Source organism: Eleutherodactylus coqui, chromosome 5 (genome assembly GCF_035609145.1).
Source record: "Eleutherodactylus coqui strain aEleCoq1 chromosome 5, aEleCoq1.hap1, whole genome shotgun sequence".
In the NCBI taxonomy this organism is placed as follows: domain Eukaryota; kingdom Metazoa; phylum Chordata; class Amphibia; order Anura; family Eleutherodactylidae; genus Eleutherodactylus; species Eleutherodactylus coqui.
Window position 1 is genome coordinate 139,442,531 of NC_089841.1, and position 21,698 is coordinate 139,464,228.

General features: G+C 43.6%; 1 protein-coding gene across 1 annotated transcript in view; it reads right to left on the reverse strand.

Moving 5' to 3' along the window:
- Positions 1-20,722, reverse strand: part of MAPKAPK5 (MAPK activated protein kinase 5) — a 51,984-nt gene extending 31,262 nt beyond the window's left edge. Inside the window, exons 1-6 of the mRNA XM_066604909.1 lie at positions 20,268-20,722; positions 16,765-16,840; positions 11,531-11,628; positions 8,797-8,905; positions 7,968-8,057; positions 1,249-1,344 (exon numbers count right to left, since the gene is read on the reverse strand). Coding sequence (XP_066461006.1) covers positions 1,249-1,344; positions 7,968-8,057; positions 8,797-8,905; positions 11,531-11,628; positions 16,765-16,840; positions 20,268-20,722 — 924 coding nt within the window. The remainder of the gene's footprint in view (positions 1-1,248; positions 1,345-7,967; positions 8,058-8,796; positions 8,906-11,530; positions 11,629-16,764; positions 16,841-20,267) is intronic.
- Positions 20,723-21,698: the final 976 nt, after the last annotated feature.

A 21,698-nucleotide genomic window follows, 5' to 3' on the forward strand; every position in this document is an offset into this window, starting at 1 on the left:
TATGTTACACGATACAATTTACAATTTACTGGCAACAGGGATGCATCAGTCGGAAAAATATACCAGTTTTGAGATTTGCTTTTTGATGAATTAATAAGAGAATTCTGCTGTCCTTTTTGGACTGGCATATCGGCAAATCTCAGATTCAGGTGAAACTATTTGCCTATCTAACTTTTTTTTTTAATTTACGGAGTACTTTGAGTTTCAAGTTGGCAATATTTACAAAATTACATTTTAGCCCTTTATAAAAAGTTTTGTTTGCTGGCTGCATGCAATCCTATACGTCAGGGCTCATCTTCAGCTCTCTTCTTCCTAAACGGCCATTATCTCCAAGAGCGTGCTGCACTTCTATACTGTAATCACACAATTTCCTCAAAACACAAACATCTTGTAATTTTCTAAGATATTGACGTTATCTTAACATACCTTCTAAAACATATAGCACTCTTTATCGTTAAACCTAGATTTGATTTTACAGAGGTACATATCCTAACAGGACATTAAAGGGGTTCTGTCACTAAAAAAGAAAAATGCTATACTTATCTATTCCTCCCCCATCAGTCTACTTACCAGATCTTCACCTCCCTTATCTTCTGCTGTCTCCTGCAGTCTGGAGGGGCACTTCACCTCCAGCTGCCTGATTCTTCTGCTTCCTGTGGTACATTTGGTTGGCAGTCTTCCAGGCCAGCAGGAGGACTGCCCATCTTCTTTAGAGATTGCTCATGCGAGCTATCTCTGAAATAGATTACAATTCCTTCCTAGGCAGTGAAGCTACAGCAAGCATAGGGACCTGACCTTCACTGAACCAGCAGGAAGGAGTTTGTGATAACCAGCCCTCATAACAAGCTGGTCCAAGCCTGCAGTGAGCTGACCTGGTGCACTGGAGAAGCTCAACCAGGAGAAGATATGATAAGGAGACAGACAGGGAAGGAATAGGCGAGTTTAGATAATTTTTTTTTAATGACAAAACCCCTTAAGTAGACTCCTGTAGGGATGGGTTACAATAGCGACATTGCAACTTCTGAACCACACCAATTCATGATGGAAACATAAATGAGTGACCAAAATGCTTTGATGGCAAGAAGTAGCAGCCATCAATACTGTTCATGATAGGAGGATAACTGCCCGCAGTCCAGCAATTAGCCCTCAATCACGAGCATTAGCACCCTTATGCACGTTCCTTCAGAAGTCAGGTTCCTTCCACAAACATTTCACATAATACAGCCAACAGAATAAAGCAGAAGTTACCTGAGGTGCTACATAATATGGAGTAAACTGTGGCGTCATTAGGTCCCCCTGGTCTATTTTTGCAAAACCAAAATCACATAATTTCACTGGAGCATCCTGAAAATAAACAGTTGTTAAAAGTAGTATTTTATTGAATTTAAAAGGGAATCTATTGATCAATCATGGGTTAACTGGCGCAGAACACGGCGATCGGCAGAACACGGAACTCCTTTAAAAGTTATTTTGTTACGGTCAAAAAATGCTCCACAAACTGCTAAATCAAGAAGAAAAAAAACCCTTTGGCTTTGTACAGTGCTCAAGCATCTCTGCATCGATCACTAGCTGATCGGCTGGAGTCTGCCACTGAGGACTCTGGCCGGTCAGCTGGTTGAGCACCCGATGTCAGTGTCACTACAGAAACCGACCGGAGCTGAAGCTGCTGCTCCAACTCTGTTGTAGTGCCCGCTGCTGGTAATTGCAGGCGCAGCGCTCATTACAAGCGACGGGAGCTGCTCCTGCAAGCACTGGCCACGACACTGGGAATGTAGCAGCAATTGCTGCGCCACGCTGACAGAGGGCGCCTGATCAGGCGATCGGCTAGGGTCTGAAGCAGCAGACCCCAGCTGATCAGCTATTTATGACCAATCTTGAGGCTAGGTCATCAATACTATCTCCCTTTAAGGCCCCCTGCACACGGGCGAAATTCCACAGCGGGATTTCCCGCAGAATTTCTGCCCGTGGAAGCTGCCATAGGATTGCGTTAGAAAATGCAATCCTAGGCAGACGGCCGCGATTTGTCCATGCGAAATCACGAGCGGAAAACAAATCGCGGCACGCTATATTTCTGTGTGGGGCTCGCAGAGCCCCACACAGAAATGTCACTCCCCAGCCACCGGCTTCGCTCTCCATATGCGCCAGCTGCCGGCACATTAAAGAGCCGGAGCCGTGGAGAGGTGAGTGCCGCGCTGGTCCCTGCAGGGGCTCGGGTCGGGTCCCGCTGCGAGAATTCTCGCAGCGGGATCCGACCCGGCCGTCTGCAGGCGGCCTAATACCTGCTTTGCATTTGTTATTGCAAAGTAACAATAAAGTAACAAATCCAAAACATTTAGATATAGTTGACATAATGCTGAATATCTAAAATACTTGTCAGATTGAAAATGCAATCTTTTCTGTAGACAACAGGAAGAGCTGCGAGGATTGATCTATACTGAATCATTTCCCACAGACTTATCTCCCACAGTGGGCTTTGTGGTCCGGTGGTCAGTCCCATCAGTGATTGACCGCTGTGTATAAGTGTGCATAGAGAAATAGCAGAGCTATAAATGAATAAAACACAAGCTATACTGGATCGTTCCCAACAGAGCTATATACCAATCTGCTCAGCTCACCCGGCCTTATAATATGATGCCTGCAGATTGGGCAACAAGCTGACAGGCTCCCTTTAATAAAAGCAAATATTTTGCTAAACATTACTGGTCCGTAAAACACATTTTCCTGTTCTGCGTCAGTATAGAACACAAATTAGTAGTTTGAACTGGCGGAGGCATACCCATATTTAATATACAGTTTGTCTTATTTAGGAGGAAATTGCAAAGGTTAAAAAGTCACATCCAAAGTTACTTCAAGTTTGCACAAAAATTAGCAAAAATCTCAAAAGAAAACAGACAAGAAAAAAACCCACCACCGATAATGGGATGTTGTGAGCAAGACAGATTGGGCAAGTAGGATCACCATGCCTGAACTTTTCTTCCTGCAGCAGATAAGCCGCTGCCAGAGGATATTCCCCATTGTAGACATGCACTCTCGCCCAAGGTAAGTGTGCATGTGTATGAAAAGCAGTCAGCTGGCCAACAGCTATCGAAGATGTAGGAGCACATTAGGGGTACGAACACACATCACCGTGACACACCGTGTGGGTTTTGCTGTGGATTTCCACCGTGGAATTTACTCATTGCATTGAAATGAATGAATTTCGTAGTGAAAATAAGCAGCATTACCACAGAAATACAGCATGCTGCGGACCTATAAATCTGAAGCATGACCATCTTTCTCTGTGGATTTTTTCCATTGTGAGCAAATGGCATTTGCTAAAACTTCACTCGCCTACATTGGATGGTACATTGCTCGAAATTTCAGGGGGTTCCCTTCATCCCATTGCTTTCAATGGGGTGGCAGCAGCGCTGGCCCCATTAAAAGCAATGGGAGAAGATCACACTCCTCTGCCACAGCTGTGACAGTAGCAGCAGCAGGGAATTGCTTAATCCCACGGGGAGTCCAATCATCACTGAACACTGACAGCAGCAGAAGGGTGTTCAGTGATGAGGGTACTCCCTACAGGGATGAAGGAATTCCCTGCCACAGCTGTCACAGCAGTGGCAGAGAAGCGCAATCTTCTCCCTACAACAAGGTGAAACCCCTGGATGTGACAGCATCCAGGGGTTTCACATCCAAGGAATCCCCTGCGGCAGCTGTCACAGCTGCAGCAGGTGATAGTGATCCTCTTCCATTTCTTTCAATGGGGCCGGCGCTGCTGCTGCCGCCAGCCCCATTGGAAATAATGGGCGATATTGCACCAAGAATGGGCATGCTGCAATTTTTTTTTACGCAACATCGCTGGAGTGAAAACATCGCACATGAGAATGAAACCATTGAAATTCATTGGTTTCATAATCATGCGTTTTAACTCACTCTCGCAGCCCATGAAAAACATGCGAGTTCCTCGCCAGTGGAAAGTGGCCCTCAGAGTATGTTCACATAGGCAGTGTATCCGTCCTACTGTCTGCCACAGATTTGAGTGCGAAAAATCCTCAGAATATTGCCATACAGGCAATGTGGATGGGATTTCAAGAAATCTTCACTTGCTGAAGAAACAAATCTGCATTGTAAATTGAACGGCAGTGTGGATTTTTAAATCTGTAGCATGTGAATTAATACTGGAGATTGTCACAAATTTGTTGTAGATATTCCCAACTGTATTAAATGGGGAGGTCAAAACATACAACAAATCCCCTTTTTTAAGGCTCTTGCTGCAGATTACATGCAGACCTGAAGCAAAATCCACAGGTAGGGACAATTTGAAAACTGTAACACACACACACACACACACACACACACACACTTAGGCCATTTCACACTTGTGTCTTCGCTTTCAGTCTAGCTGTTCCATTGTGGGAATAGCAAAATGGAAAGAGAATGTTGCGGTTTTCCTGCCTATACAAATGCTCATTTACATGAGTGTATGCGTAAACCGCTGCATGTCTCCCCACAGCATTTTACACATTAACCCTTTGCAATCCAATTTTAGATTCAGGGTTTCCTAGGGGGTTTTCTCTTTTTGACATTATACAATGGCGCCATCTGCTGGCTAGAGCCAGCACTGCGGTATGGGACATGCTGGAGAGGCCCCCGATAACAGAACGGCCAGTAATATACAGTAAGAATACCCTGCTGGACGTCTTCTGACATCGGCCCTGTACAGCCTTCAATCAGAATGTCTTCAGACGTCAGACAGTGGATTGAAAAGGGTTAAGAAGCCATACGCTCTCCCGGCAGGCATTGGCAAAGACTGCGTATGAGTGCACTGCGCATGGTCACTTATAACACGCAGATGCACAGTGTGAGGTTTACATTTCTTTTTGTATTGCGTATGGACAGTGTATCATACAAGTGTACAGGGCTCATGCTGCGCACGTACGCAGAGAAATAGAACATGCTGCAATTTATTTCTCTTGCGTATCGATATGCAGTGTCCACACGTCAGTGTGCATGGATCAATGAAAGTCCACTGACTTATTGACTCCATTCACTGCGTAGTACGCATGGGATATACACAGTGACAATATGCCCATGTGAACAAGCTCTCAGTTTCAACCTGTTTTTCAATTTTCCATCTCAAGTCCATTTTTTCCTTTTTTTTTTTTTAACACTGGACTAAAAAACAGAAAACTGATCAATTTTTCCAGTCAATGAGAGACTGAAAAAGAAAACAAGAAAAAAAAAAACAGACAGCAATCCCTTTTGCACAGTTTCTTTTTTTTTTTTTGCATAACAGGATCCACCAAAAACCACTAGTGTGAACTCAGCCTTTGTTACAGTCTCCCCGCTCCTGAGAATATGCTTGCCTGCTCCTCTTGTGGTCTCTGTAACTTGGCCTGCAGCGATGAGGTGTTATATAAATATGTGCCCACTGCAGGCTATCACAGGCTGCAGTGGTCACATAAGTGGAGACATTACTATCGGAGGCCAGGAGACCAGCGGGGGAGCCAGCAAGCCTGTCCATGGAAGCAGAAGGGGATGGAGAATGAGAGTAAATGATGTCCACAAGGAAATCTGCACCAAAACACAGAATGCTCAGCGGACTGGTGCAGAAAAATCCAGACAGATTTTCTGCATCAGATTCGCACTGTGTGAACATATCCTAAAAGTACACTTACATGGTGACCATGCCGAACGTTAAAAAAACCAAAAACCAAAAAAAAAAAACCAGGAATTAGTGGTGCCAGTATATGGCTGCTTATATTAGGTACAGAATGGAATACAAACGGTCAGATAATTCTTACTGGGTACAATCATCCAATTTTATTGGTATAAAATATGCCATCATTAAAGGGATTCTGTCAGATCCTTTATAGATTCCTCTCTGAGGGCAGCATAAGGTAGTGACATAATCTCTTTAATAAGTGTAGGACTAGACTGGTACAGTACAAGGATGCAGAACATATGCAAGACCGCTCACAACAGAAGATAATACAATGTACTGCACTATAAAGTGTCCTCTAAATGAAGTGTTAACACCAGCGCCAGAGCAGAACTGAAAGAATGGATTTTAGTAATTGTTCACAAAGTGTATGGCACCAGTAATTGCCTAAATGCCTTACTGTACTTGCCCTAACCGCTGCACATCTGTAGCTAGGGAGAAAAGTTTCCCCTACTCCTTAGAAAGTATAGTCATTGGGCCAATTTCGGCTAGGGTCACAGTAGTTATAACCAAACCATTCACCAAGATTAAGCTCTTTTTAGACCAACTTCCTCTGCCAAGGCTCCTCTCCTAGAACTCAACTATTTGCTCTATACTGCCATCAAGCCTACAAAATATATATGTAAAGCACCACTACACTCCAAAACTTTCATAGGCACCTTCCCGTGTCTTTACAGCAGGCAGTTTTGTCCAAAGTTTACAAATTGCCATTATGAACCCTATTTAAGGAGGACCAATTGAAAAGCATTATATAGTACTAGTATCACCCCCCCCTCCCCCCTTTATATCCTAAACCCGAGTATTCCGAAACCTGTTGGCCAAGGACGGTCACAAGTCACTATCAGAACTACTGGATATACTCCCTTATGCAACCTTATTGGATTCTGTCTCTGATCCTACGTGAAATGCCTAACTGCATTATTTTGGCGATGTGCCTCCTCCAGTTCCCTAGCAGACTGATATTCCAGGACCAAAGACCTTTTCAACATGAAATATCTGACAGCCACAACTGACAACTCTCAAAATCCAATCTACTTTTGTTTCCCTTGAACTTATACTGTCTAACCAACTAATCTGATGCCAATATGAGGATATAGATTTGCCAATTTGCTTACTTGAGAAACAGCGAGTGGCAGTTTTTCTACATAAAAACTTAAAAAGGGAATCTGCCACTACCTTTGATCTCCATAAACTACATTATGGGGCTCAAAGTTGATGGAACAGAGTCCGGAGTGCAGTGTTTGATACTCATAGGGTGCCCTGTTGCAGCACAGTGCATCGCAAAGTTGACGCACGCACAACACAGCGCGACTTTTCAGTCAACTCAGTGCATGCGCTCTCCCACAGAAGTGAATGTCGGAAAGCAAGTGCACAAAGCTAGCTAAAGAGTCACTCTGTGTGCGAGCTCCAACTTCACAGGGACACAGCACTGGGACGGGGTGGCCAGCGACTATCCGACTCTCTGTTCCATCAACTTTGAGCCCCATAAACTATGTTCTGAAGTTTAAAGGTGATGATGGGTTTCTTTTAAAGGGCAACTCCAGTAAAAACACATTTTCCATCCCTGCCCCCTCACCTGATTGCCCGTCACACTCTGCACTTCTCCTGTATATTACAGTAACTTCCATGTAGTGTAGTCTCCTGTCTGCCTTTCAGGCACCATTGAGATTTGCCCCTTCTTCCTCTTTCACTGTTTTGCACCACCACAAACATCACAGGAGCAGCTAGAGCTTGCATCATCATTGCTTGCCGGGAGGACACTGCACTTATCACGACTTTGAATATTCATCTAAATAAGCTACAGACCATAAGTATAAAGTCTGGAGGCTAAACTATCATCTCATTCATTATAACGGTGTGCAAGACAGAAACTTCTTTCACAGTTGCTAATGATGATTAGAGCTGTGTCCCCCTCTAAAAAGCTTGTATGGTAGGGTCTAGCACACAGGAACTTTTTGAGAAAGCATAGAGCCAAGTAAATATCAGGTGGTTAGAATAAGATCACATGACCCACCTGAAGAGAAGAAGGACTCCAGAAAGTTTCAGGGAAGAACGAATCCAGGTAATACTAGTTGACATGCATACTACTTGGGGGCTGGTTACATAATGAATGAAAAAAGTCACTGGAGCGGCTCTTTAACTCTTCATACAGGATGACTGACTACAAACGGTCCTACCTTTTTATATTTAAATTTTAGTATTCCAAAACTTAATACAAATACAGTAAAAGCAACATCTGAAGAAAGGATTAGCAACAGCTTACCAATGAATTATCTTTAAAGAGTAGGTTCTCTGGTTTCAGATCTCTGTGTGCAATGTTTAGCGAGTGACAATGCTGTAGGGCCAAAGCAATCTGTAAAAAGAAAATGCAAGTCAGTCCATTTGTCTGCACTATACAGTTAGCAACTGCTTTATTGTGAGATGATCTGCCATAATGCATAATAGTCCGATCCAGCTAACAACAAAGCAGTCCGACTCATGAACCTCTCTGCTCTTACCACGGACTAGAGAGATTTAAATGCCCTAGATATACTCAACCTTGCAGTTCCAAAGTGACTGGCAACAGCCGGGTAAGAGACAGCGGTGTGTAAGGATCTCAAAGCTACAATGGACGAGGAACTAATGACAATGCAGTAATGCTTCTTAGAGAAGCCAAAACTGAATCATATGGAAGCTTATGTGCTATAATCTTGTACATCTGCACTGAGAGAAGTGGGAAATACTGAAACTTTTCATTCAATAGGATTACAAATTTTCAGATGATATTAACCTATAAAAATTCTATCAATGTGCAAATCAACAACCAGAAATCAAGAGTACGGCCATTTATTGTGTTGATCATATGATTTAGCCCATGATAGACTCGCAGTCCTTTGAGCAGAGTACAAGCTTATGGTAACCCCCAGAAAAAAAGGGAGGAATTACCAAATCTGGCTGAAACAAAACAGTTATGCCAGTGGCAGCGTGCATCACGTGATCTGATTATAACAAAGCAGGCAATAAGGTCAAGTGAGAGCCTATGTCGCTTTAATATGCCTTTAGCCCTTAAGTGGTTCGTTGCACGACTGCTGGTGGAAGCTTCTGGAACTTGCCTGCTTTGTTACTTGGCTGGCTTGCTTCTCAGTGAAGTGCCGGTGCTGGCTGATTCTGTGAAACAGCTCGCCCCCCTCCATCATCTCCATAACAATTAGGAGCCGTGCCCTGTTCAAAAGTGTTAATTTAAAGAGCGGGTCAAATATCAGTGAGTATGCAATTAATGCTGATGCTGGTCAACGGAAGGCGCAACCTTGCCTTTCTCTCCCCATTCGTTAGCTGACAGATTTGGTTTGGTTTGGGTGAAGGTCGCGCCCCAGATTGACAGCACTGGCACTTCTCTTCCAGCAGTGATAACCCTTCCTGCCATTCTTTGCAGTCCCACGGAGGAGGACACTAATGCTACCGTTTAAACAGTCGGAGCATCCGTTTGAGAACGCCATCTTTAACCTAACATCTGGCTGTCCTATCATTAATATAAGCTGCAACATCTACATCTGACTTCTATCGTGAGAGCTATGGGAAACAAGAGGATCTTTGGTCAAAATACAGACTTTCTAGAAGATGCCTGACCGCTCCCTCCTGGTAATTCAATAGCTCACAGGTGATTAATATGCACTGAAATGAAGTGGTTCAATATGGAACTATGCAAACAATATAGCCATTCATTCTTAATTGTATGTAGCCTAGCACATTTCTTTAAAAAGGAAATCTGTCACCAAGTTTATTCTGCCCAAAACATGGCCAACATGGGCACAGGACAGGTATGTACTCTGCCCCCATGTAAGTGTTATTCTGAAACGCTGCGTCCTTTCAGAACAAACACATTTTTTAAAGTTTCACTCTGAATGAAGCTCCTGAGTCAGAGGCGGGTTGCGCTGCCTCTCCCTGCTCGCATTATGCAGATTGACAGCTTCTTCCCTATACACCAGCAGGGAGAAAGCTGTCAGTCAACATGATGCAGGCAGGGAGAGGCAGCGCAACCCGCCTCTGTGACTAAAGAGCTCTGTTCCGAGTTAAACTCTAAAAGTGGAAAATCACCGAAAGTAAAAGGGAGTATACAATTATAAAGTTACAGAACAGTGTAGAATCCGGAGGCGGAATCCGCCCGTGTGCAGGAAGCCTTACTCTGAAATGCTTCAGCATTTCAAAATAAAGTTTTTTTTAAAGTTTCAGAACACTGTAAAATTATACATTTTATTGAATACAATTCAAACTGTGGTTTGGAACCAAAAACAAAGACAAACAACATGTAGCGTATTGTGGAGACACTACTAGGTTGGGCAAAATAAAGAAAAAGTTGCCCGGACCTCGTGGTGTCTGAGCAGTACGCTACATGTGGTTTGTCTTTTTTTGTTAAAACCCCAGTTTTAATTGTATTTAATAAAATGTATAGTTTTAGGGTATTCTGAAACTTTAAAAAAGTAGCAAGGCCTCCTGCACATGGACAGATTAAGTAGCAAATCCAGCCCATAGCATGCTATGGCAAAATGCGATTTCCTGCCCATGAGCGATTTTGTGCAATTTTCTGCCGGCTACACGCGGCCGGCTTCCATTGAATCGTTATTGCAGAATGACGCGGCTCCCGCGACCATCGCCATAGCGACAGCCCAGTGTTCTCTGTACTGCGCATGTGCATCGGCGGCCCATTTCGCAGCAGAGGAGGAAGACGGCGGAGTGGTAAGCTGGGGGTCACTGGCCGGGCACCAGATCGAACTCCGCATGCAGGATCTGACCCGTTCGTGTGCAGGAAGCCCAACACTTACATGGGGGCACCATACATACCTGTCCTGGGTTCACGCTGCCCGTGATTCAGACAGCATGAGCCTGGTGACAGGTTCCCTTTAATATTTATGCCTTTGTATGTAGTGGTCATTGCTGCATAGTTTCAGCTGGCTGGGCTTGAACCAAATGTTCTGCAAGTCAAGACTTATGATTGGCCTTCCGATTAATGATTGAAAACAGTGCAGCTGCATTAAGAAACACTGCAACGTTAACCCTGACACTTGAAAGTTCATGAGAAGTGTCCCACATAGCCAGCTGCTTGCAGGCTCTAAATACAGGGGACACTAAATATAGCTAGCAGCTAGTGACTAGCAAAGTACTAAACTCAGTATTTTGCTACAATGGTTTGTGGAGACCGAGGGCGCGTTCAGATGTAACATACTTTGTGCAGATTTGCGGTGAGGATTCTGCACCAGAAATCTGCAGCAAATTCCAGGATACATGCGTTGGAGTTCTGGAAACGCCATCTACATGTAGCGGAAAAAACAAGCATATTGTGGATTCGCAAGTCCACAGCATGCTCCTTATGATGCTGAAATGCTGCAACAGGATAGGAGATGAAGGGGTGAAATCTGCACAACCTACATCGAAATCAGCATGGAACTTTGCAGCGAGATCCGCGGTGGAAACATCCCACCACATATGGCCTTACCCCAAGACAACAACTGCTGACCCTCTAATGTCTACACAGGTCAGAGAACAGGCACGTTCTCCAGCACTACAAAGCTGACTGAAGGCATAATGTTACTGTATCATTTACACAATTGTAGTCGTACCAGTACCTAGAAAAAGTAGCACATAAGGAATTAAGAATCAACACAAAACAAAGATAAACCCTTCCGAACTAGTTCATCCTATTATTGGAGGTCTTACATTTGTTACAGGGCAAACTATTGGAGGTCACATTTCTGCAAAAGAGTAAAGTACATGTAATCAAGATGCAGAATACATAGACGTTACTGAGGCCATAAGGGGAAAACGCCATCGCACAGAATTGCCTGGTCTTACCTGGGGGTTGATTCGTGGGGGAACTGCACACTGTTTGCATAAACGTCAATTATTTGTACAATGTTTGGATGTGATGCGCACAACATATGTAGTCGTACCTTAAAGAAAAGGGGACCGGTGTTAGTTGATAAATTAACATAGTTATAATGAAAAGTGTTGGGCATCAATTTGGTGCATTTCCAGCCTCTAGCAATTTTGATGAAGCATGCAGAAAAGCGAATAATGGCCGGCTAAGACATGCAGTTTACAGCATAACGCATCAGATAGGATGTAAGATACCTAGACATAGCAGTAACAACAATAATGATATTACATGATTCCATTTTCCTCTGCCCTGTTATTACATTTTACAACATTACAGCAAACACATAAATGACGGTACATACAGCGATGCCCAGCAGGATGGACTAGATTACTGCTCACAAAAATACACATTCAAAATGTGCTATAAACCATATCACAGTCTACTCAGTTATTACATGGGCAAGCAGGACTCAAGGTATACCTGAAAGAAAATTATTTTAGCCGACACTTATCAACTCTGATCCCCATTAATATTAGACCAATGCTAAGTGGGAACAGGGGTAGATAAGGTGCACCTCTGGCACTGCTCAACTCTAATTTCATATTGTCTCATTGTTTTTTTTTTTGCCTTCCTCTGGAACAACAAGGGGGTGGGGGGGTGGGGGTGGAAACAGGCTGAACTAGATGGACGTCGTCTCCCTTAAGCCTAACATACTCTATGCATAAGTAAAAAGTATTGGATAGATTTGAAATCTGATGGGAAAGAAACATCTATGGGCAGCTTTATACTTGTTAACCAATTGCCCCCCATCCCAAGGGTTTTTTAGAGAAATACTATGGATGAACTATCCTCAGAATACGTCATTGATAGTTGATTGGCTAGGGTCCACCGCTGTCAGCGCCACTACACACAGGGTCCGAAGTGGCTGTTCTGACCCATATAGCGGCCAACACTTCTAACTGCGGGCACAGCTCCCACCGATTTAAATGAGCTGTACCTGCAATTACAAGTGCTGGCCACTATAAAGAGGCTGGAGCAGCAGCTTCTGCTCTGTATTCCCAGCAGTGAACCCCAGCCAATCAACTACTTGGCTAGGGTCCAAATAGTATTTCCCTGGAAAACCCCTTTTAAATTAAAGTGCAAGTAAGCCCTGAGTAGCTAATGATTTGCACTTTTGCCAAGGTACATGTTATAGGTAAATAGGAAAGCATGGGAGCCAATATGTTCGGACATGTCTAACTGCTTTCATTTAACACAACTGACTGTCCACCTTACAAGAAACAATGACGTATTTAGCTGTATACCGGATCCAAAGCCTATTGGTGTGCAGCACTAGTTTCTGTTGATAAGCCAGTTTAGGTCACACAGTGCATCACTGAGCTGTGCAAACATACAGAACATTTGCATACAAACAGCAAACATCTAGTGACATTAAAGAGAGGGAAACCTCTTCACTATAGAAGATGATCAGTAAAAGCTTTGCTAATAGGATATGTTGCCATTTTCAGTAAATACATACCGGTAGATGCACAAAGCCATGCAGTAAGACAAACTTGTTACCACACATTCAAATAAAAACCTATGGTATACGGTCAGCTATGAAGGTTTACAGTCAAACATATCTTGCAAGGCTTTGCAGCCAATTCCTTTGGTCTGTTGACCTTTAAGGGTAAAGGCCCCATACAGATTAGTGAAAAGTTGTTTAAACCTGCAGATTTCAGATGACTCTCATACATATATGAGGACCTCCCCGAATCGTCTTGGACAGATGAGGTCAGGGAAAAGGATTAGGCACACTCAATTTCAATGTCTGATCTTTCTGTGTTCCTTTAAGAGAAGCTGCAGATTTCTGCACTCTCCCTATGGTAAACACATGAACACTTGGCCCAACTAAGCATTCATATGTATGGGGGAGTTGAGGAAAGAGCTGTCAACCAAACCAAAGCTCAGCTGAGGGTAAATGCACTCCTTTAGGCCGGCTTCACACGGGCGAGAAAAATCGCACAAGATTTGTACGTTGCGAGACACGGAAATGCTCGCAGGAATACGAACCCATTCTTTTTCGCAATGAGGGAAACAAATCTCGGCACGTCCTATCTTGGAGGCATCTCATCTCCCATGGTTTTCAATGGGCCAGCGGCAGCATCGTGAAATGTGCTAGGTTAAAGGATACGAGGTTTCCCCATTGAAAACAAGGGAAGAAACTCTGCAGCGGCGGATCACTACTTTCCCAAAGTGATGTGCGGCGGTTTTCACATAAAAAACGCCTCACATTCGCAGTGAAAGCACATGTTGGCGAGTGTGATATCAAGGTGTGAAGTTAGCCTAAGAGTCTGACAAATCTTGGACATTATGGCTTTCATGTTACAAAAAAAATCCTCTCCAAAAGACCACTTCGAATACGACTCCCTCTTCTAGACCAGGTTTCCAGTGAGATCTTCTCTGAAAAGACCACTTTTTAAATGCAATTTTGGATGGTTGTCTCAAAGACGGTTAACTGTACAAACAATGAAAAGGAAAAAAAGCCAAAAAGAGGCTAATTCAAGCACCAGTCTGCATCCACAGCAATAAACAAAGGAATAAGTTAGTTTGCTTCATGATGACTGCAGTCTTCAAACCAAAAACATGTACCTATGGAACTACAAAAAGGAACAAAAGCATGCAAGCATAACTACAAACACATGCTGGAGAATCTGGAAACTCAATTGGCAGATAAAATAAATCACCAACCTAAAGCTTCCCTTCATATGTAAAAATACAGTTATTAGAGAAAGAATTGCACTAAGTACGATATCCAAGGTTTTCCCCCAATTAACAAAAAGGATTTAAAAAAATAGCAATTGCAGTATTTAAAGCAACCCTCTGGTTTCAAAACAAACTTTTGTCCAGGGACCAGAGGAGGATCTCACCTGTATTTTATCTTCTCTTCTTGGCCCTTTCTTTCACCAGTCTTGATTTTTAGGCAGCCAAGATGCCATCTTTAATCTACCAGCGCATCCATAGTGTATTGGTATTGTTAGGACTACCAACACACTAGCTGCTCGGTGATTGGCCACGCTGAACACATGATCAGTGCTGGTCAATCACAGAGCAATTCACAGTGTCTGTTATATCGTTTCAAGGTTGACTCAGCCTTTTATCCTTCCGAGGTCGGCAAAATGAGTACCCAGCTTGCTGGGGGGTAAAGATGACTGGGGGAGGCAGTGACAAACCATCCCGCAAACACGGTCTGCCAAGAAAACGTCACAATGTGCCATCACCCTAGGAGTCAGTCATGGCTCGGTGCTTGCACCAGGGGACTTTACCTTATATTGTTAGATAAACGACAGCAGTCATCATGGCCGCTTTCAAAACAAGCACAGAACCAGCAGAACATTGGAGTCAGGAAGAGAAGATAAAGTACAGGTTAGATACCTCTCCACCCTCCAGTCCAGGGACAGAATTTTATCCTGAAACTGGAGGATGAAAACAAAATAAAATCTATCAAATGATCTGCTATAAATGCCAAACGCTGTTTTTGCCATTATTGATATTAAACTTGTGTCCATCCCTTGCTCATTTTAACGAAATGCTGGTATACAGTTGAATTTGGAGCAAAATTCGAAGACTTGCCTAGTTCAAAGGGGTTCTAAGAGATTAGAACACTGGCTGCTTTATTTCAGAATCAGCGCCACGCTTCTGCACGAAGTTGATCTAGTATTGCAGCTCTTGAAAAGGCGCGGTCCAGTTTCTGGTTTCTAATCTCATACAAATCGCTTTATTTCCAATCACAGCCATTCATGGAGCGCTGGCTGTGACTGGCTAAGCGTTAGCCAATCACAGCCAGCGCTTCCAGAAGGCGGCGATCTTTCAATCCCCGGCCAGAAGAGGATGAAGAGAAAAAGTGCCGGGACCTGGGGAGAAGCTGTGGCGTCGGGTGAGCGCTTGAGAGGTGATGTATGTGTATTTTAAAAAAAAAAAATTTCTGCAGCCAGGGCTTAGTCAGTAGGATTTCCTACCATTAAAGTTGCATTGCACGGCACGAAAACCACGTTTTCATGCAACAGAGAGGAAGGCTCCATAGGGAAACATGGGCTACAAAACCTCACGAGTCGCGGACATATGACCGGACCCACAAGATTTGTGTGTCAGGTTGTCGCATGCTACATAATATTGCATGTTTGAAGTACCCCATAGGGAAGCATGGGCTTCACATACATGTGATTTGTAGCTTTGTAGCAACGCTACAAAAACACACAGCTTTGTCGCCCATGTGAACGAGGCCTTATGGCTGCATCTACAGCAGCAGTTTACACGGTGTGTTGGTAAAGAATATGCTGTACATCATTTTACAATAAATATGTGGTAAAAATCAGCACTTGGAGAGCAGGTCCGGGGGATAAGCTGCAATAAAGCAGCAGAACAGGAAGTGTTAAAGGGGTTGTCCCGTGATAGCAAGTGGTGTTAAGCACTTCTGTATGGCCATATTAATGCAGTTTGTAATATACATTGTGCATTAAATATTGGCCATACAGAAGTTATACACTTACCCCTCCGGTGTTGGCGTCCCCCGTCTCCATGACGCCGACCGAAGCCGCCTTCCGCCGGGATTAGACGCGCTTGCGCTGTCTGCCCTCTTCTGTCCGGCACAATGTATATTACAAACTGCATTAATATGGCCATACAGAAGTGCTTAACACCACTCGCTATCACGGGACAACCCCTTTAAGTGATCTTCAATGAAAGAAAACACACTAATCTTCCATGTGATTTACAGGTGCAGTTAATTTGGATGCCCATTTAGAACTATCACAGGGACCTTCCTAATTGCTGCACTATGCAGGTCGTTCACCATCGCTTTACCCATAGGGTGCCTTCACACTTGCGAGAATTCTGCATTGCAAGAAGGAGCCCTTACTCCGAATCTGTCAGTTCAAGCAAGTTTATTTGCAGAAGTCTTTACTAATCAATTTCCATACAACAGCCGCACTAAATATTTCTCGTCTATCACATTCAGATAAAATACTTGTATAAAATTGATAGGTTTTAATCAAATATTTGGGTTGCTCTATTAATGCTGTTAAAAAAAAGCACAAGAATGTAAAATAGTATTAAAAAAGCTGGAGAAACATCCTATTCTAAAAATACAAAAACAATAGAAATACAATAACCTTAATCATCAGACTCCATTAAGTACTGTACATAGCACTGCCTGACTTGAACAACTCACCTCATTTCTAGCTTTGGGGCGATCAATGAGAATTTTCAGTGCAAAACGTTCTTGCGTTGATTTCTTCACACATACTCTGAGCAAACAAAGGGAAAAAGTTGGAAACTTTAACTGAAGAAAATGAATTGGATAGAACTTGTGGGCTTCAAAACTACATTGCTGCCCATAGCAGCCAATCACAGTGCAGCTTTCATTTTTTATCAGCAGTTTACAAAAGCTGTGCTGAAATTGGTTGCAATGGACAAATTCAGTTCTTTTCTGAAAAAGACAATCACTCTTGCACTTGAAGACTGACAGCTAGAGGAAAATGTAGTATAATATTGCAGGAATTTACAGCCCTTCTGTACACGAAAATGTAGGGTTTACAATGCATCAGTGCATAGGGGCGTATCTCCGCAGCTGGTCAGGTGCATGTATGTCGGCAGCGGAAGCTGCATTTGCATTGACCCCCTATGGGAGCGAATGACAACTGCTAGAGAAGGGAGGTGGGGGGAGTTTAGCAGCGTGACTGCTAAACTCTGCCCCCTTCTCTTCTCCGTCCCTTGCTGCTGTTTGCAATGGGAGGGGCAGAGCTAAGCCCCGCTCTGTCCCTCCTATTGCAAACAGTAGCAAGGGGCGGGAGCTCAGCACACTAGTCCTCCTCCCCTTGCCATTGGGCAGGGGTAGACAAACCTTGCCTGCCCTTCACCGGCTCTCTGGGTCCCCGTACATCATACAGTAGCGTATATCAGCAGCCGTTTTCACATCCGGTCGATATACACTCATGTGAATAGGCCCTAAAGCGTAGGGTGTCAAAAGTAGATGCATGAAGACACACCTTGAATATCCACCTTTATTTTGTGATTTGTTGTCTGTTGTCACAGTTGTTGACAAGTTTTACTTATTACATATATAAACATCAAACAGTACAATACCAATTTTCAATGATATTGGAGAAGCGTAATGTAATACATTTACAGTACATTGAAACGTATTTTCGAAAATACTGGAGTCTAACCTGGTTCAAGTATTGGAGATGTAGATGATACCCGATTAACAAACTTTGTATTACAATGTATGTGAATAATGTTTAAATTCCTTGGTTTTTGAAAAGGATACAATAAAAAGAGTTTCACTCATCTTTCAATAGAATGCAGGATGTTCTTCCCGCGGCTAGTGTAACATGAGAAGAACAAGGGAATGTTTACACAGTTGGAAGTGTGTTTAATCACAGGCTGGGTCTGCAAACAACTCCTGCAGGTCCTTTTACATGCAAATAAAGATGATAAAGTGCTATTGGCCATTAATGTCCATTAACACTTTATGCAAATACATCGCTATACCTTTTAGTCGTTTTAACGATTATCTTTTTTTTTTTTAAACTCGTTTTATTGAACAGTATGTATTCCATACAAAATATGAACAAACAACTTTAGTTACATCATAGGCTCCATGTGGTCATACAGTCGCTTCTAAATACGTTACATTAACATGTGCAGATATTAAGAACATTCTGTCGGTACATTTGCTCGTGGTTTCAGTAGAGGGCAGTAATGTTTACTTGTTTTTACGGGTTCATTCTAGGTACAGTTGCTCTCAACAGGCTTTGGAATCGGTCTTGCATGAATACTGTGTTTGTCGACCCACACCATCTTTCCCATACCTTATTGAACTTTTCAGGGCCCTTTCTGTTTTTGTAAACTATTTTTTCATATGGTAGTATGGCGTTGATTATATTCTGCCATTTTGAGAGTGTCGGGGGGCGTCTATCCATCCACCGCAGGGCCACTGTTTTACGGGCATAAAATAGCACCTTGGTGAGAAATATTTTGTCGTGATATTGCCACTGTTCTTCATCCAAGATACCCAGGAGGCATATCGCTGGGTCGTATGGTACCGGGACGCCCATCAGTTGAGTTAAGAATTCAGTAACTTCTCCTCAGTATGTGACAATATTTGGGCAGTTCCATATTAGATGGTTGAAGTTTGCGTTAGGTGCTCTGCACCGATGGCATTCGTTTGTAGGTGTCCTATGCATTTTGTGGAGTCTGGTCGGTGTCAAGTAACATTGGTGTAGTATATATAATTGTGTTAATTTGTTATTTGCGGCTGGTGACACCGCGGTGTACGTGGACATTGCGGTTTCCCAGTCCTCATTAGTAAGGGTGGGGATGAGATTTTTCCATCTCTCTACCACTGTCATGGGCATGTCGGGGATCTTAGATCGAAGTAGGTGGGTATATAGTGCCAATATCAGGCCTTTGGGTCCCTGGGTGAGCAGTATACCTATTAATGGGTATTGGGAGAAAGGCTGTCTGGGCTCCGGGAATTGTGCTGTTAAGGCGTGCCTGAGTTGTAGGTACCTGAAGAAACCGGATCTTGGGATTTGGTATAGTTGCTGTAGTTGTTCAAAGGAAACCAATACTTGATCAACGTATAAGTGTTCTAGAGTAGTGATCCCCAGGTTTACCCAAAATTGTTTGTCTGGTAAATTTATCAGATGTGGTAACTCTCTTTTGTCCCATAGGGGGGTCTCCAGGGGGGTGTCTTCCCGTTTGGTCAGACGCTTGCACGCCTGCCATACATTGGTTGCGAGTCTATGTATGGGGAGCATCTGCTTGGTTAGTAGTCTCGGTTTTTCTAGGAGGATCCAGAGTGATGCCTCTGAGAGAAAGAACATCAGGTGGTGCTCGGAGTTTGGGAGAGGAGAGCCCGATAACCAATGTTGGATGTATCTTACTTGTCCCGCTAGGTAATAGATTTTGAAGTCTGGTAACGCCATTCCTGCCATTTCTTTAGGCCGTTGTAGAGTGTCCATGCGAAGTTTGGCTCTAGAGTTCCCCCATATGAATGGTATTATTAGGGAGTTAGTTTTTTTGAAAAATTTCTGTGGTATGGGTGTTTCTGCATGCTCTAGGCAGTATAAGTACTTGGGGAGTATTATCATTTTAATAAGGTTAATTCTACCTGCTACAGACAGTGGCAGGGAGCTCCAGGATTTTAGTTTTTGTTGTAGGGTTGTCAGTAAGAGGGTGATATTTAGGTCCAGGCTTTGCGTATGGTCTCTGGTAATCTAGATCCCTAGGTATTTAAATTGGGGGGTAACTTGCAGCTTACAAAATATGTCTCCCATCTGCCATCCTTCTGTTCTTAGAGGCATAAAAACGGATTTCTGCCAGTTTATACGTAGTCCTGAAAAATTCCCAAATTCATCTATTAGGGAAATAGCTAACGGGAGGGTGTTTTTGGGGTCCGACATATACAGTATTATGTCGTCCGCCTATAACCCGATTCTGTCCTCTCTGGGTCCTATCAAGATGCCTCTGTATGCGGTATGCTGTCGGATCTTCAGGGCCAGGGGTTCTATTGCGATCGCAAACAGTAGGGGAGAAAGGGGGCAACCCTGTCGGGTTCCCCTATGTAGTTGGAAGGAGGTGGAGGCCAGGCCATTTACCACTACTTTAGCGGTCGGGGATTTATAGAGTATAGAGATCCACCTAATAAATGAGTCTCCCAGCCCAAACCTCCGTAAGATCTCCATCAAATATGGCCACTCGACCGAGTCGAATGCTTTGGCCGCGTCTAGTGAGGCCAGGGCCCAGTCTGACCTCCACCCCACCTGCGTGATTACTTGTGTCCTTCTAATATTGTCTGATGTAGACATTCCAGGGATAAAGCCTGATTGGTCGGGGTGAATGATGTCTTTTATAGCTTGGTTTAGGCGGGTGGCCAATATTTTCGTAAGGATTTTATAGTCTGTATTTAACAGTGATATAGGCCTATATGAGCCACAGTCGTCTGGGTTTTTATCTGGTTTTAAAATGAGAACTATGTTGGCTTCTAACATTGATTCTGGGAGCTGGTTTTTATCAAATATGTGTTCATATAAGGAAAGCAAGTGTGGTATTATTTCTTTCTTGTATTGCATATAGACTTCTATCGGCAAGCCATCTGTGCCCGGGGTTTTGTTTTTTGTCATGTCGTTTAGTGCTTCCTCAATCTCCTCTTCTGTAATTGGGGAGTCTAGTAGGAACTTATGGGTGTCCTGCAGTACTGGGAATGTTATGTCTGTTAGGTATGATTCCAGTTCTTCTGGTAAATAATCAGTCCGTGTTTGGTATAGGTTGTCGTAGAATTGTTAGAATCTAGTTAGGATCTCTTTTGGGTCTGTGAGTGTTTCTCCTTGGGCTGATTTTATTCTCAGAACGGATGGGGGGGGGGGGGGGGTTGGGAGGGCAGTCTCCTGTCGGGCCATAAAGGCTAGTAGTTTGCTGGATTGCTTTCCCAGCTCAAAGAAGGATTGTCGGGTGTAAAAGAGGTTCCTCTGGGCTTTTTCTCTCAAATATAATAAGTAATCTCTACCAGTTTGGAGCCATCTGTCTCTTTTGATGTCTGATGGGTCAGCAATAAACTCTCTAGTAGTTGGCATTGCTCTGCTAAGAGCTCTCCTCCTCGCGCAGTGGCTTTTTTTTAATAAAGGAGATTGAGGATCTGAAGCAACCTCTAAGATAGGACTTAAATGTCTCCCACACTAACGTTTTGTCTTGTATGCGCCTCGTGCGCCTCAAAATAGATTTGGATCTGGTCAGGTATGCGGTCATTGGGGCCGAGCAGTGAAAGCCAGAATGGGTGCACTTTTATTCTCTTGATATTGGTCAGACCTTGGTTTTTGAGGATCATGCGGATTGTGTATGATCCGAGATCCCTCAAGGCAGGAACTCTATGGAGCTGATTTTGGAGAATAGTGAAGGGGACCCGAATATATAGTCTATTCGGCTGAGTGCATGGTTGTGGGCTGCGTGGCAAGTGAATTCCTGCCTTTGTGGGCGAAATACGCGCCATAGGTCCAGCCAGCCCGTCACCGAGATAATAGAGGCCAGGCGAGTCCTGCTCGTGTCCCCCTCCCTCCGAGCACCACCTCCGAATCTGTCCATAAAGGGATCCATCACCAAATT